The sequence below is a fragment of the Pleurodeles waltl genome, chromosome 6, assembly GCF_031143425.1.
Source record: "Pleurodeles waltl isolate 20211129_DDA chromosome 6, aPleWal1.hap1.20221129, whole genome shotgun sequence".
Classification (NCBI taxonomy): Eukaryota; Metazoa; Chordata; class Amphibia; order Caudata; family Salamandridae; genus Pleurodeles; species Pleurodeles waltl.
The window spans coordinates 216,060,744-216,086,104 of NC_090445.1; the positions used below are offsets into that span (position 1 = coordinate 216,060,744).

The 25,361-nt window shown below is 44.0% G+C and overlaps 1 protein-coding gene across 2 annotated transcripts in view; it reads right to left on the reverse strand.

The window, feature by feature from the left end:
- ITGA2B (integrin subunit alpha 2b) overlaps positions 1 to 25,361 on the reverse strand; it is a 327,605-nt gene that overhangs the window by 133,285 nt on the left and 168,959 nt on the right. For both annotated transcript variants that reach the window (XM_069237913.1, XM_069237914.1), the window contains exon 12: positions 2,685 to 2,893. In XM_069237913.1, the coding sequence (XP_069094014.1) occupies positions 2,685 to 2,893 (209 nt within the window). The remainder of the gene's footprint in view (positions 1 to 2,684; positions 2,894 to 25,361) is intronic.

Genomic DNA, 25,361 nt, shown 5'->3' on the forward strand with positions numbered 1-25,361 from the left:
ATAGGATTTAGGAGAGTATTATGACTTAATGAAGAAGTAGAAGCGTAGTCAGGATGGAAGTAAGTGGGATGGAATGATGGAAGTAGTTTCTGCACATCGTGAACATGGCTGCTGCTCTGCATTTTTCAGCATAACTGAGCTGTCTTAGCAGTAGACCTCATTCTATGCATAACATCCTACTATCTGTCACCGAAACCACCACGGCCGTGCATCGCAATGCACATCTCCTCCCTCGTTCTTTTCTTAAGACAAGACAATAAAACTACCAAAATAGGAAAAAAGAAAGAAGAAAATATGACAAAGTATTCAATCAACACTGTTCAATTACCCATTGTGCTTTCCTAAAAACCCTTGTAGATCTTCTAAGCAGAATATTAAATTCTTCCAAATTGTCACATTTATTTGATTCATTCTGTTCAGAGAGTGTCTCATTTTGCTGACATTGTTGTTCTTCTTACTCCGGATCCATTCTGTCACCTTTATAGTCTCTTAGACCATCTCTTAGACCCGCAGATCTAAAGTACGATTAATCTTCGTTATTGCTCAGGTTACCCTGTGCTGTAATTGTGCTGGTCTTTTAACAGAGAAGGATGAAACCTACATTCTGATTTTCTCACTTGCTGTTGCTTAACCAGTACGAAATCTATAATTTGATATCTATGTCCTCATCCACACCTTCTGCTGACTGCGTTTAAAAAAAAAAAAAATCCTTTGGGTGCTCTATCTTTTCTCGTAACCTCATTATGTTCTTTCAGCGACTCAGCTGGAGGATGTGGTAGGTGGTAGGCGAGTCACTCCTGCCTGCCACATCATAAGCTCTCAAGGACACTTGTCCATTAAGTCCGGGGGAGCGTTCATGTAATCCCTGAACACCTGAGACACACCTTGATTTATCTATTATTGAATTCATTTTGCACTTCGTTGCTGCCTTCTTGGTAGTAACCATCAGTATCTACACCACAACGTTAGCCTTTGGCCACATATGTGTTATTTTTTAAGAATTACTCTCATAATTAAAAACACTCTTAACCTCCCTTTCATTAAATGGTGATCTATTGTCCATTTTAACTACATCTGGTATGCCCAGGGCCGAACATTTGTCATCTAGGACACGAAGTACTACTGGTGCTGACAATAATGATACCTTCTATTCTATTGGAAATCGAAAATATCCAATAGTGATGGCAAAAAAATATTAACAACACATAGATATAGGCTGTCGCTAACGACCACAACACTTCCGGCAATTCAAACATATGTAATTCTTCAGTTTTTGTTCCTTCCTAATGCTTTGACACAGATGACATGTCTGTACAATTTCATCTACCTGACTACCTAGCCTCGAGAACCATACTTCTTCACATAGAAAATTATTTGTTGCAGACAAACCCCTTCAACCTTGTGTGTAATGTCTATCACATGCTTCTGCAGCGTGAGGGGGATTGCCAAACTTGTAGAGTTGGATGGAGGGAAGATTAGGCTGAAAGGTGGAAGTGAGTGGCAGGTAGGGAAGCTTTGGAAATAGTAGTGCATAGGAGGGAGGGGACAATAAGAGGCTGAGATAATTGAAAGGTAGAGATAGGTGGGAGGTAGAAGAGGATTTGTGGTAGATGTGTGTAGGAAATAGGAGGCTAAAGATAGAGGCAACCTGAATGATGAGGGTAATTGGAGGAACACGCTCATAGTAGATGGAAGAAGATTAAAGAGAAGGGAAGTGGCGTGTGCTGCAAGTAGAAGAAGAAGGAAGACAGAAGAGGACAGCGTGAAGGAAAGAAGGCTGGGTAGATGAGATAATGATGTAGACGAAGGTTGGATGTAGAAAGATAAAGACAAAAATGGCAAAGGGGTTCATATTTAGGAGGGTGAGAAGGCTGGAAGTGTGTAGGGATGAGGAATAAAGGGGATTGTGGCAGATGGGAAGTAAATGAGGAGTGAAGAAAGACTCGCATTGGTGGTATAAGCACATGTGTAGTGGAGTATGAGGGGAAGTAGAAGAGGAAGATATTAAAGAAAGGTAGAGTAAGATGGGAGGAAGATAAGGATGAGGACAGATGAGGCTGGCACGTAAAAACGCACAGGATCTAGTGGTGGTTAGCAGGTAGGAGGAAGAGATGGAAGGGACCTGGAGTTGGTTGATCAGAGAGAGGGTAGGGTGCAATTGGTGTAACACTGAAGGACTGGGGGTGGATGTATTTAGGTTAAGTAAGGACCTCCTTTCCCAGTCTGAGTGAGGTTTGGACTTTGGATGACGCGTGGAGAGGTGAGTGGGAGTCTGGGAGGGTGGGGGTGGTTTGAGAAAATAGAAGGAACTTTGGGAGGTGAACAAGTCAGAAGATGGAGAATAGATGTGAAAAGAAGATGGAGAGAGGGACAGAGGTTAGAGCGGAGGAAATGGGAACATGGACTTGAAGATGGTACTAAATAAATAATATAAGAAAGTGAGGTGATAAGGTATAAACAGTGAGGGGAAAATTTCAGAACAGTAAAAACGACAGAATCAAACACATAAACTAATTGACAAAGTAAAGGAGTGAAGATTCTCATGGGTGGAAGGGTGAGAAGCTGAAGTAATACAAGAGAAAATGAGAAAGAAGAGATAAGAGGTGGATTCAAAAAGAGAAGGGCAGGGCATAGAGCAGAGCTGGAGGAACAGTCCTAATCACGACGTCCTGGAGCTTCTGTACCATTATAGCCATCCTGATCCACGTCACCCAAAAAGGCAATTGAGGAGCCAAACTGCCCAAAGACCTCTGTGCCAGTCAGGATCTGTGGATTATTGATGAAGCGTGTGGTCCCTCTCTGCAGGTAGAGGTACACACGTCCCAGCTCAGTCAGCTTTCCGCCAGCCCGGCGCTTCATGAATAGCGGTGCCCCCACCAGGAGATCATCCTTACTGCAAAGGTAATGGACAAGAGAGGGAAGAGGTTATAGTAGACCACAAGGTACTCCAACTGGAGAGCATGTTACGTATCAGAGAGTTTCCATCAGAAAATATAGCAGATTAAGAATCAACAGGGCTGAAGATTTTGTGAAATAGTTTGTTAGGAGTCTGAAACATTTAAGGTATTCACTCACTCACAAAGTTGGAAAGGCCTGAGGATTATGAAAGACAGGGCAGTGGAGATCGGTCTCACAGACACTTCACCACACAACACATTTCATTTAACATCCTCACTTCCAGGATTTAGTGGTAGAGTCAGTATTAAAAGCCCTTTCAAAATGGAGAAAAGAGAAGACACTTGGCACAGTGTTGTTTAGTTGCTATGTTTCTCTGATGCAATGACCCCGTTTATCCATCCCTAATTTTTTGTTTGTTTACCTCCTAGCTGGCTTCCCTTGGTTAGAGCTTTCTTTTGATTCCCTTCTTTGTTTTTAGGTCTTTATCTCTGTTCCTTCCTTTTTTTCTCCTGTTAACCAATTTGGTTCTCAGCTTGCAACCTGACTGTCTTCTTGCACCCTGGTGTTCATTTCTGGTAGCCTTACTGCACATTCCACCATACTGATGTGTAAGCCTCATCATACGTGTCTGCCTCATGTTTTCAGTCTCTTTGTTATACCTTATTCCATATTACTAACTATTATATTCACCTTACCTCATCGCTGTCCAGTCTCCATTACAGTCCCAGATGTTCCCCAAAGGTCCTGAGAAGACTGCACTGATTTAAACAAGCCCATCTAGAGGAAAAATCCAGTCTTGGAGTTCCCTTACCCGTTGGCCCCTGCTTTTCCCAAGCTTCTCTGACAGGGGTATCCATGGTGGGTATTTGAAAATTCAATGGGCCCTAGGTGTTTAGGATAGTGCAATAGCTCCTAAAAAATGGATGATAATGGGGGGTTGAGAGGGGCTGGTGAATATGTGTGAAAGTTGGATTTCACATGGTTACTGTGTGCTACAGCATAACAAACTAATTTTAAATGTGTATTATAGTGAGAGCTTCCCTGAAGTATGTGTTTCGTAATCCATGGGTCCCTGGTAATGAGTAAGGCCTTTAAATGAGTGTGTGTGATACTGTGGAGGCCCCAGGAGAACGCGTGTGAGGTTGGGAGGCCCTGACTGAATGCATGGTAATGTCAAGGCCATTGATGAACATATGTGGCACTGGAAGAGGCACTCGAGAATGTGTCCACTAATGTGGTAGTTCATGATGAATTCTATGATTTGTTGTGAGAGCCAGTAGTGCCTTTATGCAACACTGTGAGGCAAACCTACTGCTAAATGTGTGCAAAAGTGGGAGGCACCATGTGACAATATATTGTAGTATGGGTGCTCCCGGAGAATGTTTGAGCTGGTGCAATAGGCCCCAGTAAATGTGTGCGATAGGGTGAGGACATCTTGTAACTGTGTGTGATCCAGTAATAGACTTGGTTTAAAGTTATGTTATAACGTAAAGTGAGAGTGTAAATAGTGTGAGGTTCATGGGTAAATATGGGTCTCTGATAGTTTTGGTCATACCTGGCATAACGGCTGTCCTGGCGTACTGTATGCAACCTTGATCTATTGCATGTATTCTTCACATTATGAAGGTCATTCTTGGCATATTCATAGACATCTCAGACTAAGTGGAGGTTATATCTATCATTGATTGCGCACTGCAGTATTTTCAATATCCTTTGCTTAATGACTGTGATCAGCAGGCATGAGGGTGGTACACCATAGGATAATGGGGAACTTGACATAATACAGTCAACCTTGAAAAGTCACCCCATCTATAGTAGTGGCTTTCCTTGACATAATGAGGCTCTTGTTATAATTATGGTCACCCCCTAACACATGTAGGCTATGTTTGACTTATGTAGGGCATCCTGGCATAAGATGGGAACTCAAGGGAGTTGGTGGACTCATGTTTTTAAAAGGTGAAATCCATACTTCTTACCTTGCAGCACTGCATTACAATAGTAACCCTTCCCCCAAAATATTGCTTTTGTCATATCGCACACAACAATATCACCATCCCATGATTACACGTATATAACTCTTAGATATTATCACTTAGATACTGTAAAAAGGCAGAGTCAATTGACAAAGTGTAAACGAAAGTACAGTACTGCTGTAATACTATGATCCCAGCTAAATCTACTTCCATGGATATCACTGAATGGTCCAAAACTAGTATTGCTAAAATAGAGATCATCATTTACAAGGATTTAGTGCCGCCGTAGCATAATTTATTCTGACACTGCAGCAGCACTAAAATAACTCCAGATTTACACAGTGACGATAAAGGCCCTCTAGCGCCACTTGTCCCTGCCTAGCGTTGTTTTTCAACAGCACGGGATCTGGCTGCATCAGATACCGACAATGTTATGCAAGGTAGGCGTTCCCTCTCAAAAAATGGCACTGGGCCGCTAGTGTCACATTTACAAGCCTTCCGAAAAATTACGCACGCCTAGCAAAAGTCACGCTAAATTTGACTAGTGTCAAAATTGTAACGCCTGGTCAGACCATGTTTTAAAATGACTCAAGTACAGGTATATAAGGAGAACATATCCAAAACACTCTGGCAACCTGGAGTACACAATGGATCTACTCTTGCTACAACTTGGGTCACGAAGACGACCACCGCAACCCCCACCATCACCACCACATCCATCAGCACCACCACAGTCACCACTACGTGCACCACAGAGGCAGCGCAGGAGAAAAGACTGCATTTACCACCAGCGGGCATCCCTGATTGCCCTCCGGGAGGAGGACAATTCACTGGTTACAGAGTGAGTCCGTCATACAATTGCTCCACCTCATTGCGCCCCAACTGCAGGCAACGGTTGAGAGAGTCACCATCATCCCGCAGCTGACCAAGTTCCGGGCTGTGCTTCATCTGCTTGCATGTAGATCCTTTCAGACCACTGCAGCACAAGTGGGCAAGGGTCCCAGCTATCCCTGTCTGCATTTCTCCCCTCATGTCCTGGATACAATCATCCGCCTCACACACCACCACATCCTCTTCCCCAACACCCAGCAATTGCAGCAGGAAATTAAACAGAACTTTTATGCCATTGCTGGGTTTCCCCAGGTGCTTAGAGCATTGGCCTGCACCCATGTGCAACTTGTACCTCGTGCTGCAACTGACCACTTAGGTAAGCAAACAGGAAGTAACTAACAGACACCACAATAACAAATAGAAAGGGGGGTCACACTACACAGACAACTGTCAGCCTAAACAGATAGGGACCACACGATGAGACCTGTCTCACATACACGCACCATGCTTCCATACACATATCTAATGCAAAGCATCCTGACATACAGGTGAAGACATCTTAAGCCACTATTGCACATGTTGCATAATGCAAAGGAACACAGCCATGCATGGCAGACAGGAAATCTGCTCTATATCTCTGTGTGCAAGGGAGGTGTAACATCTATACTGGGGAATGGTCACATGCGACACACATGGGACATCAGCTGTGTCATGGCCCAAACATTAGGGACTAACGGCCTCAGTTATCAGGCCAGTAAACCACTCTGTGCCACCAGAGCAACATTTTATGGTTGCTCCACTGACACAGTGTGCTAAACCACATTTATAAAGTCTTACATGCATAAAACACTGTGTGAAAAGGGCATTACAGGGGTGTTGTTTGGGGTATACCCACGCAACGCCTATGGATGCCAAAGGTATCTGACGTATTGACAGATTTACAAGGCTGGGAATATATCCCAATTTTATGCCATCTCAGGGGGGCGTAAGAGTAGTGCAATGGGGAAAAATCTCTTTATCACTCCCCATATCTTCCTCTTTCTATGTGTGCTGCATTTTGCAAGTAAAATGCAAATAACTCTTGTGATAGTTTTTTGTGTAGGAAGGTTTTCCTTCCTAAAAGAACAGTCATCCCACAATGCAGGCATGCCTGCCTCTATTGGCGCTAGGAAGCAGGCAGTACACCATCATGGAGCACGGTACAGGTATGTGTTGTAATTTGGTAACTACCACATATACATGCATTTTCTAAATGATGCAGTGCAGCACAGCAAGCTGGTTTGCAGTACCACGTTGCATCATTTCCCCATATATGGGGCCCTGAGTTGTACAGTGATGTATCATACATATGTTGGCCATGGGTACTGATGCATGGTTTTCCTAGATTTGCATTGTTAAGGGATTGTTCTCACAGGCACTGTGGCAGCTCTGAATGGATGGGCTTCTGTACTACTGTGTAACTTGGCTCACTTACATTCCCCCTAACATCCTGATGTGAACTGTTGATCTGCAGAGGGTCAAGCATCATATTACTTATGCTCATGCCATTTTACATGTTTATATCTCCTCAGATTACCCGCTTTTGAGTCCAGGTACACTGCTAAGTGGCACGCAGTGATCCTACCAAACTCATTCATTCATTCTCACATGGCTACAACAGGTCGATCATGCATGTCCATATCCAGTGGGACTAAATGTTGTTTTGTTACATACAACAATTATTGGGGTATCACCCCATATTGTAGTGGTGCAGTGATTGGTGGCAAGTCCCTACATCTCTGTGGGCCCAACCACTCCAGCCTAACTTCCTCCATGGGTGCCATTATTTGTGGTGGTTAGGTGTTTCTTGGTATCTCTTTGTCAAATCCCCATTTGACCTCCTCCAAATTGTGCATGTGGCACCATGAGACATTGTTGCATCATTCTCCTTCCTGGCATGTGCCACATGCTCCCCCCCGGTCCACATGACATCGCTGCCATCCCTTCCCAGGTGTGCCAGAAGCGTTGCCAAGTCAGACCAAGTGGTGCATATGCATTTGTGCACGTACCATGGAGTAAACATGTCCATTTCTGCCTCACTAGTATGTACAGTCTCCCCCTTCAGACCAAATGTGGTGTTGCATGAGGTGTCAGCACCTACCATGCAGAGCAATAGCAGTGTCCCACCATGCCCACAAATAATCATTAGTTTGTACACACATGGTCCAGTGTTATACATTTTTCACATCACCCACTCTCCAATTGCTAATTTGAGATGAGGTCCTGTCTCGTAGGTTCTCATTATCCTAATGAGACTACTGGATTCAGGCGGCGGAATCACCTGTACTGCGGGGACTGGGTCTGATCCCGCACCATGTGACACCTGTTGGCCTAATCTGGGTTTGTTCCGGCTAACTAGCAGTGCCTCATCTCCACCCAAGAGCAAGGATGATTGGGGCAACCCGGCACATGACATAAATGACTCCTCAGGGGAATCGTGGTCACTCAGATCTCCTCCATTTCTCTCAGTTACATTATTCTCATATATGCAAGGACAATCAGAGGCAAAGTAAAGTTCAATAAGGTTTTACTGAAGTGACTGTATCTTAGATAATAAAGCATGTATTGCAATAACTAGGACGATGAAGCACCATAAGATTAAAAGTGTGACAAGGAGAGTAAAACACAAGAATAACGCTACCATATTGTCACTAAGGTTTGTAGGGCTAGTTCCTACCTAAGCTATGTTAGAGCACAGCATGTTAAGCGCTAATTCTGCCTTTCAGGTTCCCCCGGGAAGACATCATCCCTCATACCTAAGCAAAAGGCCTGTCGTCTACATAAGCAGCTGTAGCGAAGCAATCAGCATACAGTCGTGGTCATCTGGCTGGAATCCCCCTCTGACGTACATGAGTCAAAGTAGTATTTTTATAATAAAACAACTGATGTTCCAAGAAAGGATCCCCATGTAAGAGTGTGTACGTTTCTGTGAACATTGGATACATAGCATACCACTTTTGCCGGCAACCTATCTTACTGCAGCCTTAAGAAAAGCACAGAATCTTGTTTAAGGACGCAGTGCTGACCTAGGCAAAGGACAGGTAGATGGACAATATAAAACAAGACTGCAAATGTGGCTAATGTTAAAATAATAAAATGAAGCTGAATAAAATATATCCAAATTAAAGAGCACAGCGGCAGGCCTAGTTTTCTAAAATAACATGTATAAACTATAGCTAAAAATGGCTACACAACACCCTCCCCACCCTGGTGTTCATTTCTGGTAGCCTTACTGCACATTCCACCATACTGATGTGTAAGCCTCATCATACGTGTCTGCCTCATGTTTTCAGTCTCTTTGTTATACCTTATTCCATATTACTAACTATTATATTCACCTTACCTCATCGCTGTCCAGTCTCCATTACAGTCCCAGATGTTCCCCAAAGGTCCTGAGAAGACTGCACTGATTTAAACAAGCCCATCTAGAGGAAAAATCCAGTCTTGGAGTTCCCTTACCCGTTGGCCCCTGCTTTTCCCAAGCTTCTCTGACAGGGGTATCCATGGTGGGTATTTGAAAATTCAATGGGCCCTAGGTGTTTAGGATAGTGCAATAGCTCCTAAAAAATGGATGATAATGGGGGGTTGAGAGGGGCTGGTGAATATGTGTGAAAGTTGGATTTCACATGGTTACTGTGTGCTACAGCATAACAAACTAATTTTAAATGTGTATTATAGTGAGAGCTTCCCTGAAGTATGTGTTTCGTAATCCATGGGTCCCTGGTAATGAGTAAGGCCTTTAAATGAGTGTGTGTGATACTGTGGAGGCCCCAGGAGAACGCGTGTGAGGTTGGGAGGCCCTGACTGAATGCATGGTAATGTCAAGGCCATTGATGAACATATGTGGCACTGGAAGAGGCACTCGAGAATGTGTCCACTAATGTGGTAGTTCATGATGAATTCTATGATTTGTTGTGAGAGCCAGTAGTGCCTTTATGCAACACTGTGAGGCAAACCTACTGCTAAATGTGTGCAAAAGTGGGAGGCACCATGTGACAATATATTGTAGTATGGGTGCTCCCGGAGAATGTTTGAGCTGGTGCAATAGGCCCCAGTAAATGTGTGCGATAGGGTGAGGACATCTTGTAACTGTGTGTGATCCAGTAATAGACTTGGTTTAAAGTTATGTTATAACGTAAAGTGAGAGTGTAAATAGTGTGAGGTTCATGGGTAAATATGGGTCTCTGATAGTTTTGGTCATACCTGGCATAACGGCTGTCCTGGCGTACTGTATGCAACCTTGATCTATTGCATGTATTCTTCACATTATGAAGGTCATTCTTGGCATATTCATAGACATCTCAGACTAAGTGGAGGTTATATCTATCATTGATTGCGCACTGCAGTATTTTCAATATCCTTTGCTTAATGACTGTGATCAGCAGGCATGAGGGTGGTACACCATAGGATAATGGGGAACTTGACATAATACAGTCAACCTTGAAAAGTCACCCCATCTATAGTAGTGGCTTTCCTTGACATAATGAGGCTCTTGTTATAATTATGGTCACCCCCTAACACATGTAGGCTATGTTTGACTTATGTAGGGCATCCTGGCATAAGATGGGAACTCAAGGGAGTTGGTGGACTCATGTTTTTAAAAGGTGAAATCCATACTTCTTACCTTGCAGCACTGCATTACAATAGTAACCCTTCCCCCAAAATATTGCTTTTGTCATATCGCACACAACAATATCACCATCCCATGATTACACGTATATAACTCTTAGATATTATCACTTAGATACTGTAAAAAGGCAGAGTCAATTGACAAAGTGTAAACGAAAGTACAGTACTGCTGTAATACTATGATCCCAGCTAAATCTACTTCCATGGATATCACTGAATGGTCCAAAACTAGTATTGCTAAAATAGAGATCATCATTTACAAGGATTTAGTGCCGCCGTAGCATAATTTATTCTGACACTGCAGCAGCACTAAAATAACTCCAGATTTACACAGTGACGATAAAGGCCCTCTAGCGCCACTTGTCCCTGCCTAGCGTTGTTTTTCAACAGCACGGGATCTGGCTGCATCAGATACCGACAATGTTATGCAAGGTAGGCGTTCCCTCTCAAAAAATGGCACTGGGCCGCTAGTGTCACATTTACAAGCCTTCCGAAAAATTACGCACGCCTAGCAAAAGTCACGCTAAATTTGACTAGTGTCAAAATTGTAACGCCTGGTCAGACCATGTTTTAAAATGACTCAAGTACAGGTATATAAGGAGAACATATCCAAAACACTCTGGCAACCTGGAGTACACAATGGATCTACTCTTGCTACAACTTGGGTCACGAAGACGACCACCGCAACCCCCACCATCACCACCACATCCATCAGCACCACCACAGTCACCACTACGTGCACCACAGAGGCAGCGCAGGAGAAAAGACTGCATTTACCACCAGCGGGCATCCCTGATTGCCCTCCGGGAGGAGGACAATTCACTGGTTACAGAGTGAGTCCGTCATACAATTGCTCCACCTCATTGCGCCCCAACTGCAGGCAACGGTTGAGAGAGTCACCATCATCCCGCAGCTGACCAAGTTCCGGGCTGTGCTTCATCTGCTTGCATGTAGATCCTTTCAGACCACTGCAGCACAAGTGGGCAAGGGTCCCAGCTATCCCTGTCTGCATTTCTCCCCTCATGTCCTGGATACAATCATCCGCCTCACACACCACCACATCCTCTTCCCCAACACCCAGCAATTGCAGCAGGAAATTAAACAGAACTTTTATGCCATTGCTGGGTTTCCCCAGGTGCTTAGAGCATTGGCCTGCACCCATGTGCAACTTGTACCTCGTGCTGCAACTGACCACTTAGGTAAGCAAACAGGAAGTAACTAACAGACACCACAATAACAAATAGAAAGGGGGGTCACACTACACAGACAACTGTCAGCCTAAACAGATAGGGACCACACGATGAGACCTGTCTCACATACACGCACCATGCTTCCATACACATATCTAATGCAAAGCATCCTGACATACAGGTGAAGACATCTTAAGCCACTATTGCACATGTTGCATAATGCAAAGGAACACAGCCATGCATGGCAGACAGGAAATCTGCTCTATATCTCTGTGTGCAAGGGAGGTGTAACATCTATACTGGGGAATGGTCACATGCGACACACATGGGACATCAGCTGTGTCATGGCCCAAACATTAGGGACTAACGGCCTCAGTTATCAGGCCAGTAAACCACTCTGTGCCACCAGAGCAACATTTTATGGTTGCTCCACTGACACAGTGTGCTAAACCACATTTATAAAGTCTTACATGCATAAAACACTGTGTGAAAAGGGCATTACAGGGGTGTTGTTTGGGGTATACCCACGCAACGCCTATGGATGCCAAAGGTATCTGACGTATTGACAGATTTACAAGGCTGGGAATATATCCCAATTTTATGCCATCTCAGGGGGGCGTAAGAGTAGTGCAATGGGGAAAAATCTCTTTATCACTCCCCATATCTTCCTCTTTCTATGTGTGCTGCATTTTGCAAGTAAAATGCAAATAACTCTTGTGATAGTTTTTTGTGTAGGAAGGTTTTCCTTCCTAAAAGAACAGTCATCCCACAATGCAGGCATGCCTGCCTCTATTGGCGCTAGGAAGCAGGCAGTACACCATCATGGAGCACGGTACAGGTATGTGTTGTAATTTGGTAACTACCACATATACATGCATTTTCTAAATGATGCAGTGCAGCACAGCAAGCTGGTTTGCAGTACCACGTTGCATCATTTCCCCATATATGGGGCCCTGAGTTGTACAGTGATGTATCATACATATGTTGGCCATGGGTACTGATGCATGGTTTTCCTAGATTTGCATTGTTAAGGGATTGTTCTCACAGGCACTGTGGCAGCTCTGAATGGATGGGCTTCTGTACTACTGTGTAACTTGGCTCACTTACATTCCCCCTAACATCCTGATGTGAACTGTTGATCTGCAGAGGGTCAAGCATCATATTACTTATGCTCATGCCATTTTACATGTTTATATCTCCTCAGATTACCCGCTTTTGAGTCCAGGTACACTGCTAAGTGGCACGCAGTGATCCTACCAAACTCATTCATTCATTCTCACATGGCTACAACAGGTCGATCATGCATGTCCATATCCAGTGGGACTAAATGTTGTTTTGTTACATACAACAATTATTGGGGTATCACCCCATATTGTAGTGGTGCAGTGATTGGTGGCAAGTCCCTACATCTCTGTGGGCCCAACCACTCCAGCCTAACTTCCTCCATGGGTGCCATTATTTGTGGTGGTTAGGTGTTTCTTGGTATCTCTTTGTCAAATCCCCATTTGACCTCCTCCAAATTGTGCATGTGGCACCATGAGACATTGTTGCATCATTCTCCTTCCTGGCATGTGCCACATGCTCCCCCCCGGTCCACATGACATCGCTGCCATCCCTTCCCAGGTGTGCCAGAAGCGTTGCCAAGTCAGACCAAGTGGTGCATATGCATTTGTGCACGTACCATGGAGTAAACATGTCCATTTCTGCCTCACTAGTATGTACAGTCTCCCCCTTCAGACCAAATGTGGTGTTGCATGAGGTGTCAGCACCTACCATGCAGAGCAATAGCAGTGTCCCACCATGCCCACAAATAATCATTAGTTTGTACACACATGGTCCAGTGTTATACATTTTTCACATCACCCACTCTCCAATTGCTAATTTGAGATGAGGTCCTGTCTCGTAGGTTCTCATTATCCTAATGAGACTACTGGATTCAGGCGGCGGAATCACCTGTACTGCGGGGACTGGGTCTGATCCCGCACCATGTGACACCTGTTGGCCTAATCTGGGTTTGTTCCGGCTAACTAGCAGTGCCTCATCTCCACCCAAGAGCAAGGATGATTGGGGCAACCCGGCACATGACATAAATGACTCCTCAGGGGAATCGTGGTCACTCAGATCTCCTCCATTTCTCTCAGTTACATTATTCTCATATATGCAAGGACAATCAGAGGCAAAGTAAAGTTCAATAAGGTTTTACTGAAGTGACTGTATCTTAGATAATAAAGCATGTATTGCAATAACTAGGACGATGAAGCACCATAAGATTAAAAGTGTGACAAGGAGAGTAAAACACAAGAATAACGCTACCATATTGTCACTAAGGTTTGTAGGGCTAGTTCCTACCTAAGCTATGTTAGAGCACAGCATGTTAAGCGCTAATTCTGCCTTTCAGGTTCCCCCGGGAAGACATCATCCCTCATACCTAAGCAAAAGGCCTGTCGTCTACATAAGCAGCTGTAGCGAAGAAATCAGCATACAGTCGTGGTCATCTGGCTGGAATCCCCCTCTGACGTACATGAGTCAAAGTAGTATTTTTATAATAAAACAACTGATGTTCCAAGAAAGGATCCCCATGTAAGAGTGTGTACGTTTCTGTGAACATTGGATACATAGCATACCACTTTTGCCGGCAACCTATCTTACTGCAGCCTTAAGAAAAGCACAGAATCTTGTTTAAGGACGCAGTGCTGACCTAGGCAAAGGACAGGTAGATGGACAATATAAAACAAGACTGCAAATGTGGCTAATGTTAAAATAATAAAATGAAGCTGAATAAAATATATCCAAATTAAAGAGCACAGCGGCAGGCCTAGTTTTCTAAAATAACATGTATAAACTATAGCTAAAAATGGCTACACAACACCCTCCCCTTGCTGGTTCAAAGGGGGTTCAAAGCCTTTCCTAATATGTAAAAGCTACTAAAATTCATCTTAAACATATATATGTATGTGTGGGAATGTCAATGATGGCAAGTTAAAAGACACTTAAGCAGGTTTGAAAAGGACAATTTAAAACATTAATTGTGGTGTCGAGAAGCCAAATTTGAAAAATCAGAGTCACTTTTAAAGTCACCAATTAAATCCGGGATAATTGAAGATAAGAAATCTTCCACTTCAGCAGGTGGTAAAGTAGGAAGTTTCTCGTCAAGGAGAACCAAAGCTTGAGCTCCAGCCGAGGCAGCAGCATTCCGTGGTGTGCCCAATATTGAGTTTAGAGCTGCATAATCCACAAAGGGTAACTCATAAACAGCTTCCCGTAGCAAATGCACCCTCAACACGCATCTCTGGTAAAGAGCCCTCAACGGGAACATCAACAGATCAGCATCCAATGAGAGCAAGCGCTGCGTAGAAAGACACATTTTCAGTGCACATTCAAAAGGGCACCAGAGGCACCGAAGCACTGGCTGCACACAATGCAAAACCGGTCTGAATGACAGAGACCGGTCACACTCCAATCGCTCCAGGAGTGGTGCTCCAAATTACTGCATCATGCGTTCATGACACAGCTGCGCTGGTGGAAGCGCTTTCAGTCCTCCTTGTTGTAACGGGACAGCCATTGCTCACAAAAAGTAGCAATAGCAAAATGCTACCTATTGTAGCCAAAGTTATCAGAAATCCCCCCAAATACCGGAAAGTATTGAATGAATGTGGGAAGGTATTAAGCCAAAAACAGAGGGAAAGGCGAGAACAAAACCAGGACCAACAGCCTTAAAGAAATGTGCGATTCCAGTAGTACTAGACGCGTTAAATATCCATCCCACAAGCTCACCAAAGTGTCTTGGAAAGTTAGTACTTAAAAGGGATTGTATCTCTGCGGATGACCTCGCAACCTGAAGCGCATAGGTCTCGCATGAAGGTGTAAGCTCCACACATTTTTGAAACAATAAAGCCTTGAGTCTGCTCAACTTGCCAAAATTCACATTTGAAGTAGTGATATGAGGCCAAATCTCAGCTACTTCCCTCTGTCGTGTAGGAGGAAAAAGTACATTCCCGCAGCATGTAACAATTTTGGAGACCGTAATGACAAACTATTCCGTCTCGCATCCCACAACAGCTTAGACTATTAAGGAGCACATAGCTGCCATTCAAGAGCACCTGGAACGCAGATCTAACCAAGGGGACTGGGACTCTCTTCAGATAACAAGCCAAGTTTGCTGCTGAAGCGGTACACGCCCCATGCAAGGACAGCTGTTTACAAACCATCGAATGGCTGACAGAAGTCTCCTTCATGCCTCTGAGACATTTTTACGTTAAGGGCAGCTCCCACACCTCGTGTATATAACTATTTCCTAGCCTTTCATATTTCCCCACTGCAATATGTTTTAAGCAGGATGTGAACTGAAGTGTTGAAACAGGCAGATTGATGACCCTGTGCATTAACCACTCAGCAGATGGTATTTCAGCCACAGTGAAGGGCAACTTTTCTAATTTTTCAATGTTTAACATGACATAAGTCGCTTCCTTCTTAGCCATTAGTTGTTGTTGTCGCGTTAAATTAAACGTAGAAAATATGTCCGTTGCCCTAACATGTTGCCAGGGAACGTGACCTGCTTTCAGTGTTTGTAGTGTCCAACCTAACTGCATAATGGATCTTAGTTGACACTGTCCATGGTGTAAAGAGGACATGTTGCTCTGTACTATGTCTATTGAAGAGTAAACAATGTTGTTTAAGGTGTATATTCGGTCAGACAGGGTATTAATCCCATTATCTACAACAGCTAATGCCTTCTGTAAATTTTCCTGATCTACCTGCCTTAACCAGGCAGCAGCTTCTTGTTGAGAAAGCGTCCAAATTTCATTATAGACTGCATATAAGAAGCGCTTTCTATGTTGTTTTTTGGGGCCTAATAGGAAATCCTGTAAGTCAGTGTGGGTAGACAGGAGACTGAGGTGTTCTTTAACAGCATCTAGTGAGGAACTCTTCAACCATTGCTGGCATAGTTTCCCTACACTGAATGCTGTTACTATACCCACGTGTTCAGATGACACATAGCAAGGGTCAAGCCTGGCCTACTTGTTTTAAAAACCCTGTGGAGCTAACAAAACATTTATGACACCCATTGGTATCTATTGGCCACAATAACCACTCAGCAGGACGTGAAAGTGAAGCATTAAATGTGCCATTTTGGACCCATTCATTGAGCTGATCTTGTGTAGCATTGATAAACGTTTGCCATTTGTAAAATTTTGCAGGTGCAGGAATACTGGGTTCATTCAAATCCTTAATTTTTGCTAAGCCTAAACAACTTGTCTGTTGTCAGTTTCATTTAAAAATATCGGGGGTCATTACGACCCTGGCGGAAGGCGGAGAACCGGCGGTAAGACCGCCAACAGGCTGGCGGTCTCCCCTCATGGGATTATGACCATGGCGCTTACCGCCATGGTCATCCGCTGGTTCTCCGTTCCGCCCACCAGGGCGGAGACGACCGCCGGGCTGGAGACCTGGGTCTCCAGGCCAGTGGCCGTCACTATACCGCCGGCGGTATTTTGACCCGGCTTACCGCCGTGGATTTCCTGCGGTTTGAACCGCCATGAAATCCATGGCGGTAAGCACTATCAGTGCCAGGGAATTCCTTCCCTGGCACTGAGAGGGGTCTCCCCCACCCCTCACCCCCACCCTGACTCCCTCCCCTTCCCCCCTCACCACCCCTGCCACCCCCCAAAGGTGGCAGGGTCCCCCTCCCCACCCCGACCCCCAACATCACATCACCCATTCCCACACGACACGCACGCAGGCACCACCTACACACTCACACGCACACACGCCAACATACATGCCTACATACACACACACACAGGCAGACACGCACACCCACATTCAAACATTCACGCACACATCCATACTGACATACCCACAGACAGGGGGGCAGCTCTGCCGACACCAAACCGCCAACAGAACACCGCCATGGCGAATCACAGGACGTGATTCGCTGGGCGGTGTTCTGTTGGCGTGGCGGTGGAGGTGGAACAACCTCCCCTTCCCCGCCTCCCGCCAGTATGGCTGTTGGCGGCTCTCCGTCCGAAAAAGGACGGAGAGCTGCCAACGGTCATAATAGGCCGAGCGGAAAACCGTCATCACTGGCGGTCTTCCGCACGGAGGTCCCTCGGCGGTCTTTCAAAAAGACCGCCAAGGTCAAAATGACCCCCATCATTTGAACAGTTATCAGGCATGCTCTAAATACAGCTTCCTTTCCCCTTATTTGCAATTTTTTTGTTCCCCACACACTTTTTAAGTCAATAGACTTCAACCAATATTCATAGCCAACCAGGAAACAAAGGAATCTGAATAAATGAATTTTGTATCTGTCAATAATACATTTTCCATAAATGACAATTTAAAATAATATGACTCAGCATTTTTAACGTCGTGCCCAGAAAAATATGTATAATATTTAGTTTTCGGGGTACTTGCTCTGTGAATGAAATGGTGTCTATAATAATTATAGCAGAACATGTCTCCATAATTTTCTTTGGATTGATAAACATCCACAGTTTCAAATACAGTAAAATACTGCAACTCAGTCATCATAGAATCAACTGTTTTCACATCCCAGTCATCAGAAAAAACTGTGGGTATTATTACATCATTCATAGAAAGTTTAAACACATATTGAATTTGAATGACCTCTGTTGGGCCATATATAAAATGTGACTTTATCCCCATCAGGAATTGGTGTAGCGGAAATGTTCACGCAAGACAAGTCTCTGCGGACGTTGTGAGAAGGGAAATGGGGTTTCAGGACCACATCCACCAGTTCCACTGTTGACCGTTTCGGAAGGTAATGACCATGTATTAGTAGAAAGAAAATACTAACAAAGCCAATCCAAAAGAGGAAAGCTAATATAGTCAAGGAAAGCCACAGATAGTTCTATGGGAGAACAAAGTAATTTGTTTTGAGCCAAATTATCAGCTGACGTGTTCTTGAAAGTTCAAATGCAGAAGAGGCAGATGAGTCAGAGAAAGTGTCATTGATGTTGGCAAAGTATCCAGAAGCAGTTCGTCCAGAAACTGGAGCTGTATTTTGAAGAGGAGAACTAACAGTGGTCTTCCGCAGTGGTTTGTAAATAGACAATGCCATCCATCTGTGTAGAATTTGAGAGTGACCGATCAAAATTTTCTGTGTTGCTTGTTGTAAAAGATGCTAGTGGAACTAATGAAAGATCATTTTCCACCCTCCCCAAGCTCAGTGAGGTGTCAGCGTTGCTGTTTAAAACACTTAGAGGGACATCTTGACCAGTAGTGAGAGGGATTCGGATACTACTAGTTGTTCCTCTTGGTCTGCTGTGCTGGATCAGCCACATGGTGTAACTTGACATTGTCGATTGAGACAAAGCGGTTTTCTTTATAACCAGGCAGCAGTGGTAGAATAGCAGTTCTGGTACCGTGTATCCCAAGACTGGAACCGGTGCACGATAGGAAGGACCGAACTCCTTTTTCACAGCAACTTTTTCACGTACTACAGTAGATCCCCAACCTTTGGAATCCAGCCGGACGATGTTATTGGTACATCCTTAATTCCTAAGGAGGCAGCACTGGCAGAAGCTTTGTCGTCACAGAACTGTTATAATTCCTGCAAGACAGTGACACGTTCATTTATGTCAAAAGGTGTTTCTGCTGTATCCATGCCAGGACCATCAAGATCTGGAACATACATTAGAGTTCCAAAGAGGCACTCGTATGAAGTACGACCCCTGAGGGACCTTTTAGGCAGATTATTAAGTGCTCTCTGGACTCCATACAGGTGATTAGGCCAACTATGACCTGTACCTAGTACTCTGACTGTTAAGGATTGCTTTACATTGCGGTTTTGTCGCTCCACTACACTATTTCCCTCGGGATAAAATGGAGACAAGTAATGGAGTTGGACCCCTAACGAAGCCATGGCATCCCTGAATGCCCTTGAGGCAAAAGCAGGGCCCTGGTCCGAGTGGAAAGTCGCAACTGCATATGTGCCAATAAAGACTTGCAAATCTTTAATTTTAATACCAGTCCAAGTGTCAGCCAAGCGTTGTGGCCACACCCATAGAAATCTGGAGCATGAGTCAACAGTGAGTAGAATGTATTTGTATGCACTGTCAGGTGTCAAAGGACCGCAATGGTCCAGGTACACACATTGCAATGGTTTGTTAGAAATTAGGAGGGGTGTCTGCGGTGACTGTTTGATGGTGGACCCCTTAATTTGTTAGCATATATCACAACAAAGAACATACTGCTTTGTCTGTTTGTATAGACCTGGCCACCAATAACAAGCTTGCAACAATGATATTGTAGCTGCCACACCAGCATGATCAGAAGCAACTCCCTCATGCGCTGCTTTGATTGCTTTGATCAACTCTGGTCTTCGATCTTTGTTGGGAATTGCACGATTACCCACACCTGGTATTATAGCTATGGCTGAAAAGAAGTCTGCCATCCAGTAGGAATATTTAGCAGGAAATGATTTTGGCAAGGGTGTGCCTTCAGCTGTGGCTTTCACGGCAGCCCATATTTGATTGTCCGGTTTCGTCCTAGAATGAGTTACTGCAGCAACAGAAGCTGTAGCTACTGCTGATTTGGCTGCTTCATCAGTCAGTGTATTTCCAGCAACGTGTATTCCAACACGCTGGTGTCCAAGTGTATGTACAACATAAATATTTGGTAGCGTTTCCTTCAGATCCGCTACTTTCCCCCACAGAAATCTGTGTTTGATGGTGTTACCTTTGGAGTCTCTGAACCCATTCTGGCGGCAATAATGCAGATATTCATTGAAGGACTGGACACAATAGTATGAATCACAGACAATCAGTGTTAGCTGGTCAGGATCCGTATGTTCCAGTGCCATCACCAGAGCCTTTAGCTCTGCTAGTTGTGCATTGCAATCCCCTAGGGTTTGCACATAGGGATTGTTGTGGATAGAATTTACTACCCCCCATATAGCCGCTTATGACTGCGCAAGAAGCAGAGTATTGATGCTTTGTGCCTATAGCAGGTTGTGCTGAGCCATCAGTGTTCATGACTTATTGATACTGATCAATAGGCAATGCATTTGCCAGAACTGGGTATTCTAGTTCATATTACAGAAATTCTTGAGTTTGTAACTTTGGGTCAAAAATATAGTCAACATCAGTAGCTGTCAGAGACGTTGACCATTGGATTCAACGTGGATGTAATGCTTTAGCGTTTAGAACGCTGGCTTTGGTAACAGCCTCAAGGGCTGGGATTGGAGATACCACAATAATGCGTTTCCCCTGGGCTAATGGTCTTTCTTTAATGACAGCCATTTGAACAGCAGTGAGAATTTTCTCAGTGGGAGCAAAATATTGTTCTCCTGTTGAATACAAATGTGATTTGTATGCAATCAGGTGATTTGTATGCAATCAGGACTGTCCCACCTTCATTGGACGTTACATAGGTGAAACCAATGGCACCAGCAATTACTCTGATGACCAGATGTTTTTTATTGCCCCTCGTGTGTAAGTGTTGTGCTGCAAGCATGTCTTGTTGCAATACTCTGAGGATGCATGTGTGTTTGACTGCCCATAATTTACTGGAAAAGTCAGGACATATCAAGTCATATACGGGTTTGATGCGTGATGCATAATCTGGAATGTATGTTCTGCCAAAATGTAGAAAACCCAATAGCAATTGGAATTTTTTAATGGTATTTGGAGGTTGCAACTGTGCGCATTTTTTGCGAGAAGGAAGGCTATTTTTGTTTTTTTAAAGGTGAATTTATAGCCGAATTCGGCAAATCCTACAACAATGCGGGCTACTTGTTTTAGATGTTGCAGTAATTTGTCGTCAGTAAGGTAGATATCATCTACATAGGACAATGCTTCAGGGACAATGTCGTGCAATATTGAAGTTACACGAGCCGCGAACAGTCCTGGACTGTTCTTGTACCCCTGTGGTAAACAACAGAATTCTTTTCTGGGAGCCTGGTGCACTGACACTTGTTAAGTCTCTACTCTCAGGTGTTATATTTTGGCAGAAAAAGCCATTGGAAATATCCAATATTGTTTTGTATTTTTTGCGCACTATGTTGTTCATAAGTGCTGTGCTATGAGAGTTTTGTATAGCATATGTGCGTGTATGACTGTTTAAATGTCTGTAGCCTAAGACTATTCTATATGAATGGTCCGGCTTAGATTATTCATTGGTGAGACACAGGGTTCGATTACACCCTAGTACTCTAGTGGTGTGAGGATTTCCCTCACTGGTGCTTTAGCATCATGTTTTATTGGATATTGGAGTTGGGGTTGATTTTTAATTGGAATTACATGATAGGGGGAGTCTTTATCCCAACCTATGTGGTTGCGGTATAACGCAGGTGCCTGTGCCAATGCCCAATCAATGGCATAGGATTCTACGACCTCATCGGGAACAAGAGGCGAGAAAGAAGGTTTGATAATCTCTTCCCTATATGGGCAAGTGCAGACAAATTCAGGTGGCCAATCTTTTTCGGCAAGTAAAATATAATAAATGTTAACGACGCGGTCCCAAAAGATTGCAGCTATTGTGCGTTCAATGTCTCCTTCTAACTGTATTGTTGCTTTGTACACTGAAGCAACATCCGGTGTAACCGGATCACCACGAAATTGAGTACTCATTTCCTGGCGGAAAAACATTCTCCTGATGATCTATGGTGGGTGGTTCTAGAAGCACCTAAGGTTCGATCTAATGACTTAGGGCATCTTTTTAGGACAGAACAGAGATGGGTATTGAAATTGGGCACCCACATACGAGGTATGAATGATGACATTCCCTGGACTTCGTTATCTTGATCACGTCTCTCTAGGTTGGACTCTTCATTAATGTAGCCATTGAACTTGGAACTACTCCGAGTTTGAGTTTCTATTGAACCTCCCTCCTCTTAGATACTTGTCATGAGGTTCTTATGTGACGTGTAAAACTTCCCTAGGCTTTGTCTCCATGCCGCCTTGCATCAGGACTACACATTTCCTGACCGTTATTTTCTCCACTTTCAATCTTGAGCAACTATCAATCATTATAATTTCACTGAATATTGTGCATTTTTTCTGAACGACCACTTCGGTCCTCAATACTGAACAATCCTTTGGACATTCGATGTATTTATCGTTTTCATTCTAGATCTGTAGTCCTTCCACAGTGTTTACACAACTCCGGGATGAACCGGAGTCCTTCCTCTACCTCCCGTTCCGAGTCTACCTTGGACGAGAGACGTACACCGACTTCCGGGTACATGGGAGCTTTTATACCCCGACGGCATTCTACCGCGTTTGTCTGCGGTTGCACGCCCCGGAGGGTAGGTCTTTTACTGTGGACCAGCGCGACACAAGTAAGTTTGTTTGCTCATTATAATATGATCTGATGGCGAACAGTTTTTACCGCCACGGGCGCTTTTCTGAAATGTGGCAATTCGCTCATTGAATAGGGGACTGTTTTGATAGTACTCACGCTCGAACTTCATGGACAATTTTGACCCTAAACGATATTAGCTTTAATGGGTATTACCCTATTGGCTGCAAGTTGTACTTTTAGGCACAACGTGTTAAAATTGCAAAATTATTGGACTATTGTCCATTGACTTAGCTTTACTCATTTCCATACCTTGTGTTTTTAGAATCCTCTGGGGAGTTTCTTTAATTATTATCATACGTGTTACCAAATGATGAATTAATTTGGGACTGTTTACCTTGCTTTTATGACAAACAATTTGTTATGCATTTTTTGACTGACTACTTATGCTTACCATATTTTAGCTGTTAGCCGAGTCCTTGGGACGTGCTTTCCAAGGAGCCTGTTCCCGACTTGGGGGTGGTAAGCCCACTTTTTGTCATCGTCCTCTTTCATTTTTTGCGATTTATTTGCACAATGTTTGCACCACTACACCGATGACCACTCTTTGGGTATTTTATGGTGTTTGTTCTCACTGTTTGTTTTCTAGGGCGACCTGACTGTTGACCTGGCTTAGTGTACTTCAATGTAAGTGACCGGCCTATACTAACTATTGTTGTAATTTTCATATTATTGTTTTTTTGTATATTTGGAGAGGAGTTTATATACTGATTGTTCTGGTCCTGATGAAGCATCACTGGATCCGAGAGGACCGCACGACGTGAAACATGTCGACCTTATCTGAGGAAGTTTTGTAAATAGTCAGAACTCCCCTCTTTCCGTTCTCTGAAAGTCATTGAGCATTGACACTCATTTTTAGTACTTTCCTGTGTTTTTAATCTTGGTATCATCTCTGACTATTGATTAAAATGATGATATATGCAGCGATGTTTAACCAATTTTATTCTTAATTTTTTCTTGTTCTCTCCCTTTTTTACGGGTGCTTGAGTGTAGGCACGTCCATTTAGATGGTGCTACCTTTGTAGTGACCATCGGTACAATACGGCTTAGTGCCCCCCGTTGTGGGGAGCCCGTCAGGCGTTGCACTGCCGGCCTGGCGAGGAGCATTACCCGATGATGATGCCAGTCATCCATTGTGATGCTTGAGGGCACTCGCTCCTGATAATTCAGGTCCCCTAGTTCACTTATCTTCCCGTTGTATGGAACAGTGTACCTTTGGTTTATCGCTTTGTACACCATGTCAGGCGTGGAGACACGCATGTCCGCAGTTTCAACTTGTAAGAAGTAATCAGTTGCTTTCACCTCCAGATGCTTTTGAAGATTCCGGCGAACTATTGTGACCTCTGCTGCGCTGTCTAGCAGAGCTAGTGCCCACGTATTGTTCTTCACTAGGGCCCTCTTCTTGAATGGCATGACGAATCGCAACTGCTGCCACTTTTTTCTTTTTAAATTGGAGTTTTTGTTGGGGGAGTTTCTCTTCTTTTTTAACAGAAACTTCTGTTGAGCGTTGTGATTCCTGTCTCGGTTTCACATACTCAGTTCTCCGCTCTGACCGCCCACCTCTCTCACTGCGTTTTTCTGTTGAGTCCTGAAAGGAACGTGATTGGCATGTATCAGTTTATTGATATCTGTCAGGCGTTTTTATAGCATCTCTATTTCTGAGATTATATCTATTCTGAGGGGTCTCCGAATGCGCAGATTCTCCCCCTTCTTTTTTAGGTGTTTGTTGTTTTTTATCCCAGCGTCTTTTAGAACCCTCAGGTGCTTGCTTGGTAAGATCTTTATTAGATTTACCCTGAAACTGTGGTTTCATGGGTCTGACCCCTAGACTATCTTGACCAATACTCGAATAGGTCTTCGCAATAACATCCCGGAGCTTCATATGTACTGCTAGTGCAACTGCTTCCCCTTTAAGGTTACTTAATATAATTGAAGATACAGTGGCAAAATTGCCCATAAGTTGCATCCATAGGTCCAGGGCCGGGGCTGCCCTATATTCATCTTGAATTTGTTTTAACTCTTTCAGAAGATTGGCAAGTGTCGGTGTACCGTGTGCGGTAGTATACAGCGTGGCAAATACCGGGCCCCACCATTGTGTGGGCACCATACTGTGGGCACCATCCCAAATGGCAAGCACATAGTTAATATTCTATGCTTATCCTGAGGTCCCGTATGGGGAAATACTGCTTCCAGTGCATTTATTTTTTGAGTTAACCAAAATGGAATATCTTACCGTTTGGTGGGTACCTTACCCATGATCAAATGTACAGTCACAGGATTAATGCCTGGTGTTGCTGCATGTGGTTGCACTGGAGCGGCACGTGCTGGGTTTGTATTTAATGTTTGCATTACAAACTGTACTAATAGTCTGTATATTGCCGTAAGCTCAGTATGTATGCGATGAACCTAAGCTACCGTCAAGATTGCTGCATCAGGGTGCAGTGTATATGTGGCCAATAAGGGCCAGGTAGGACCA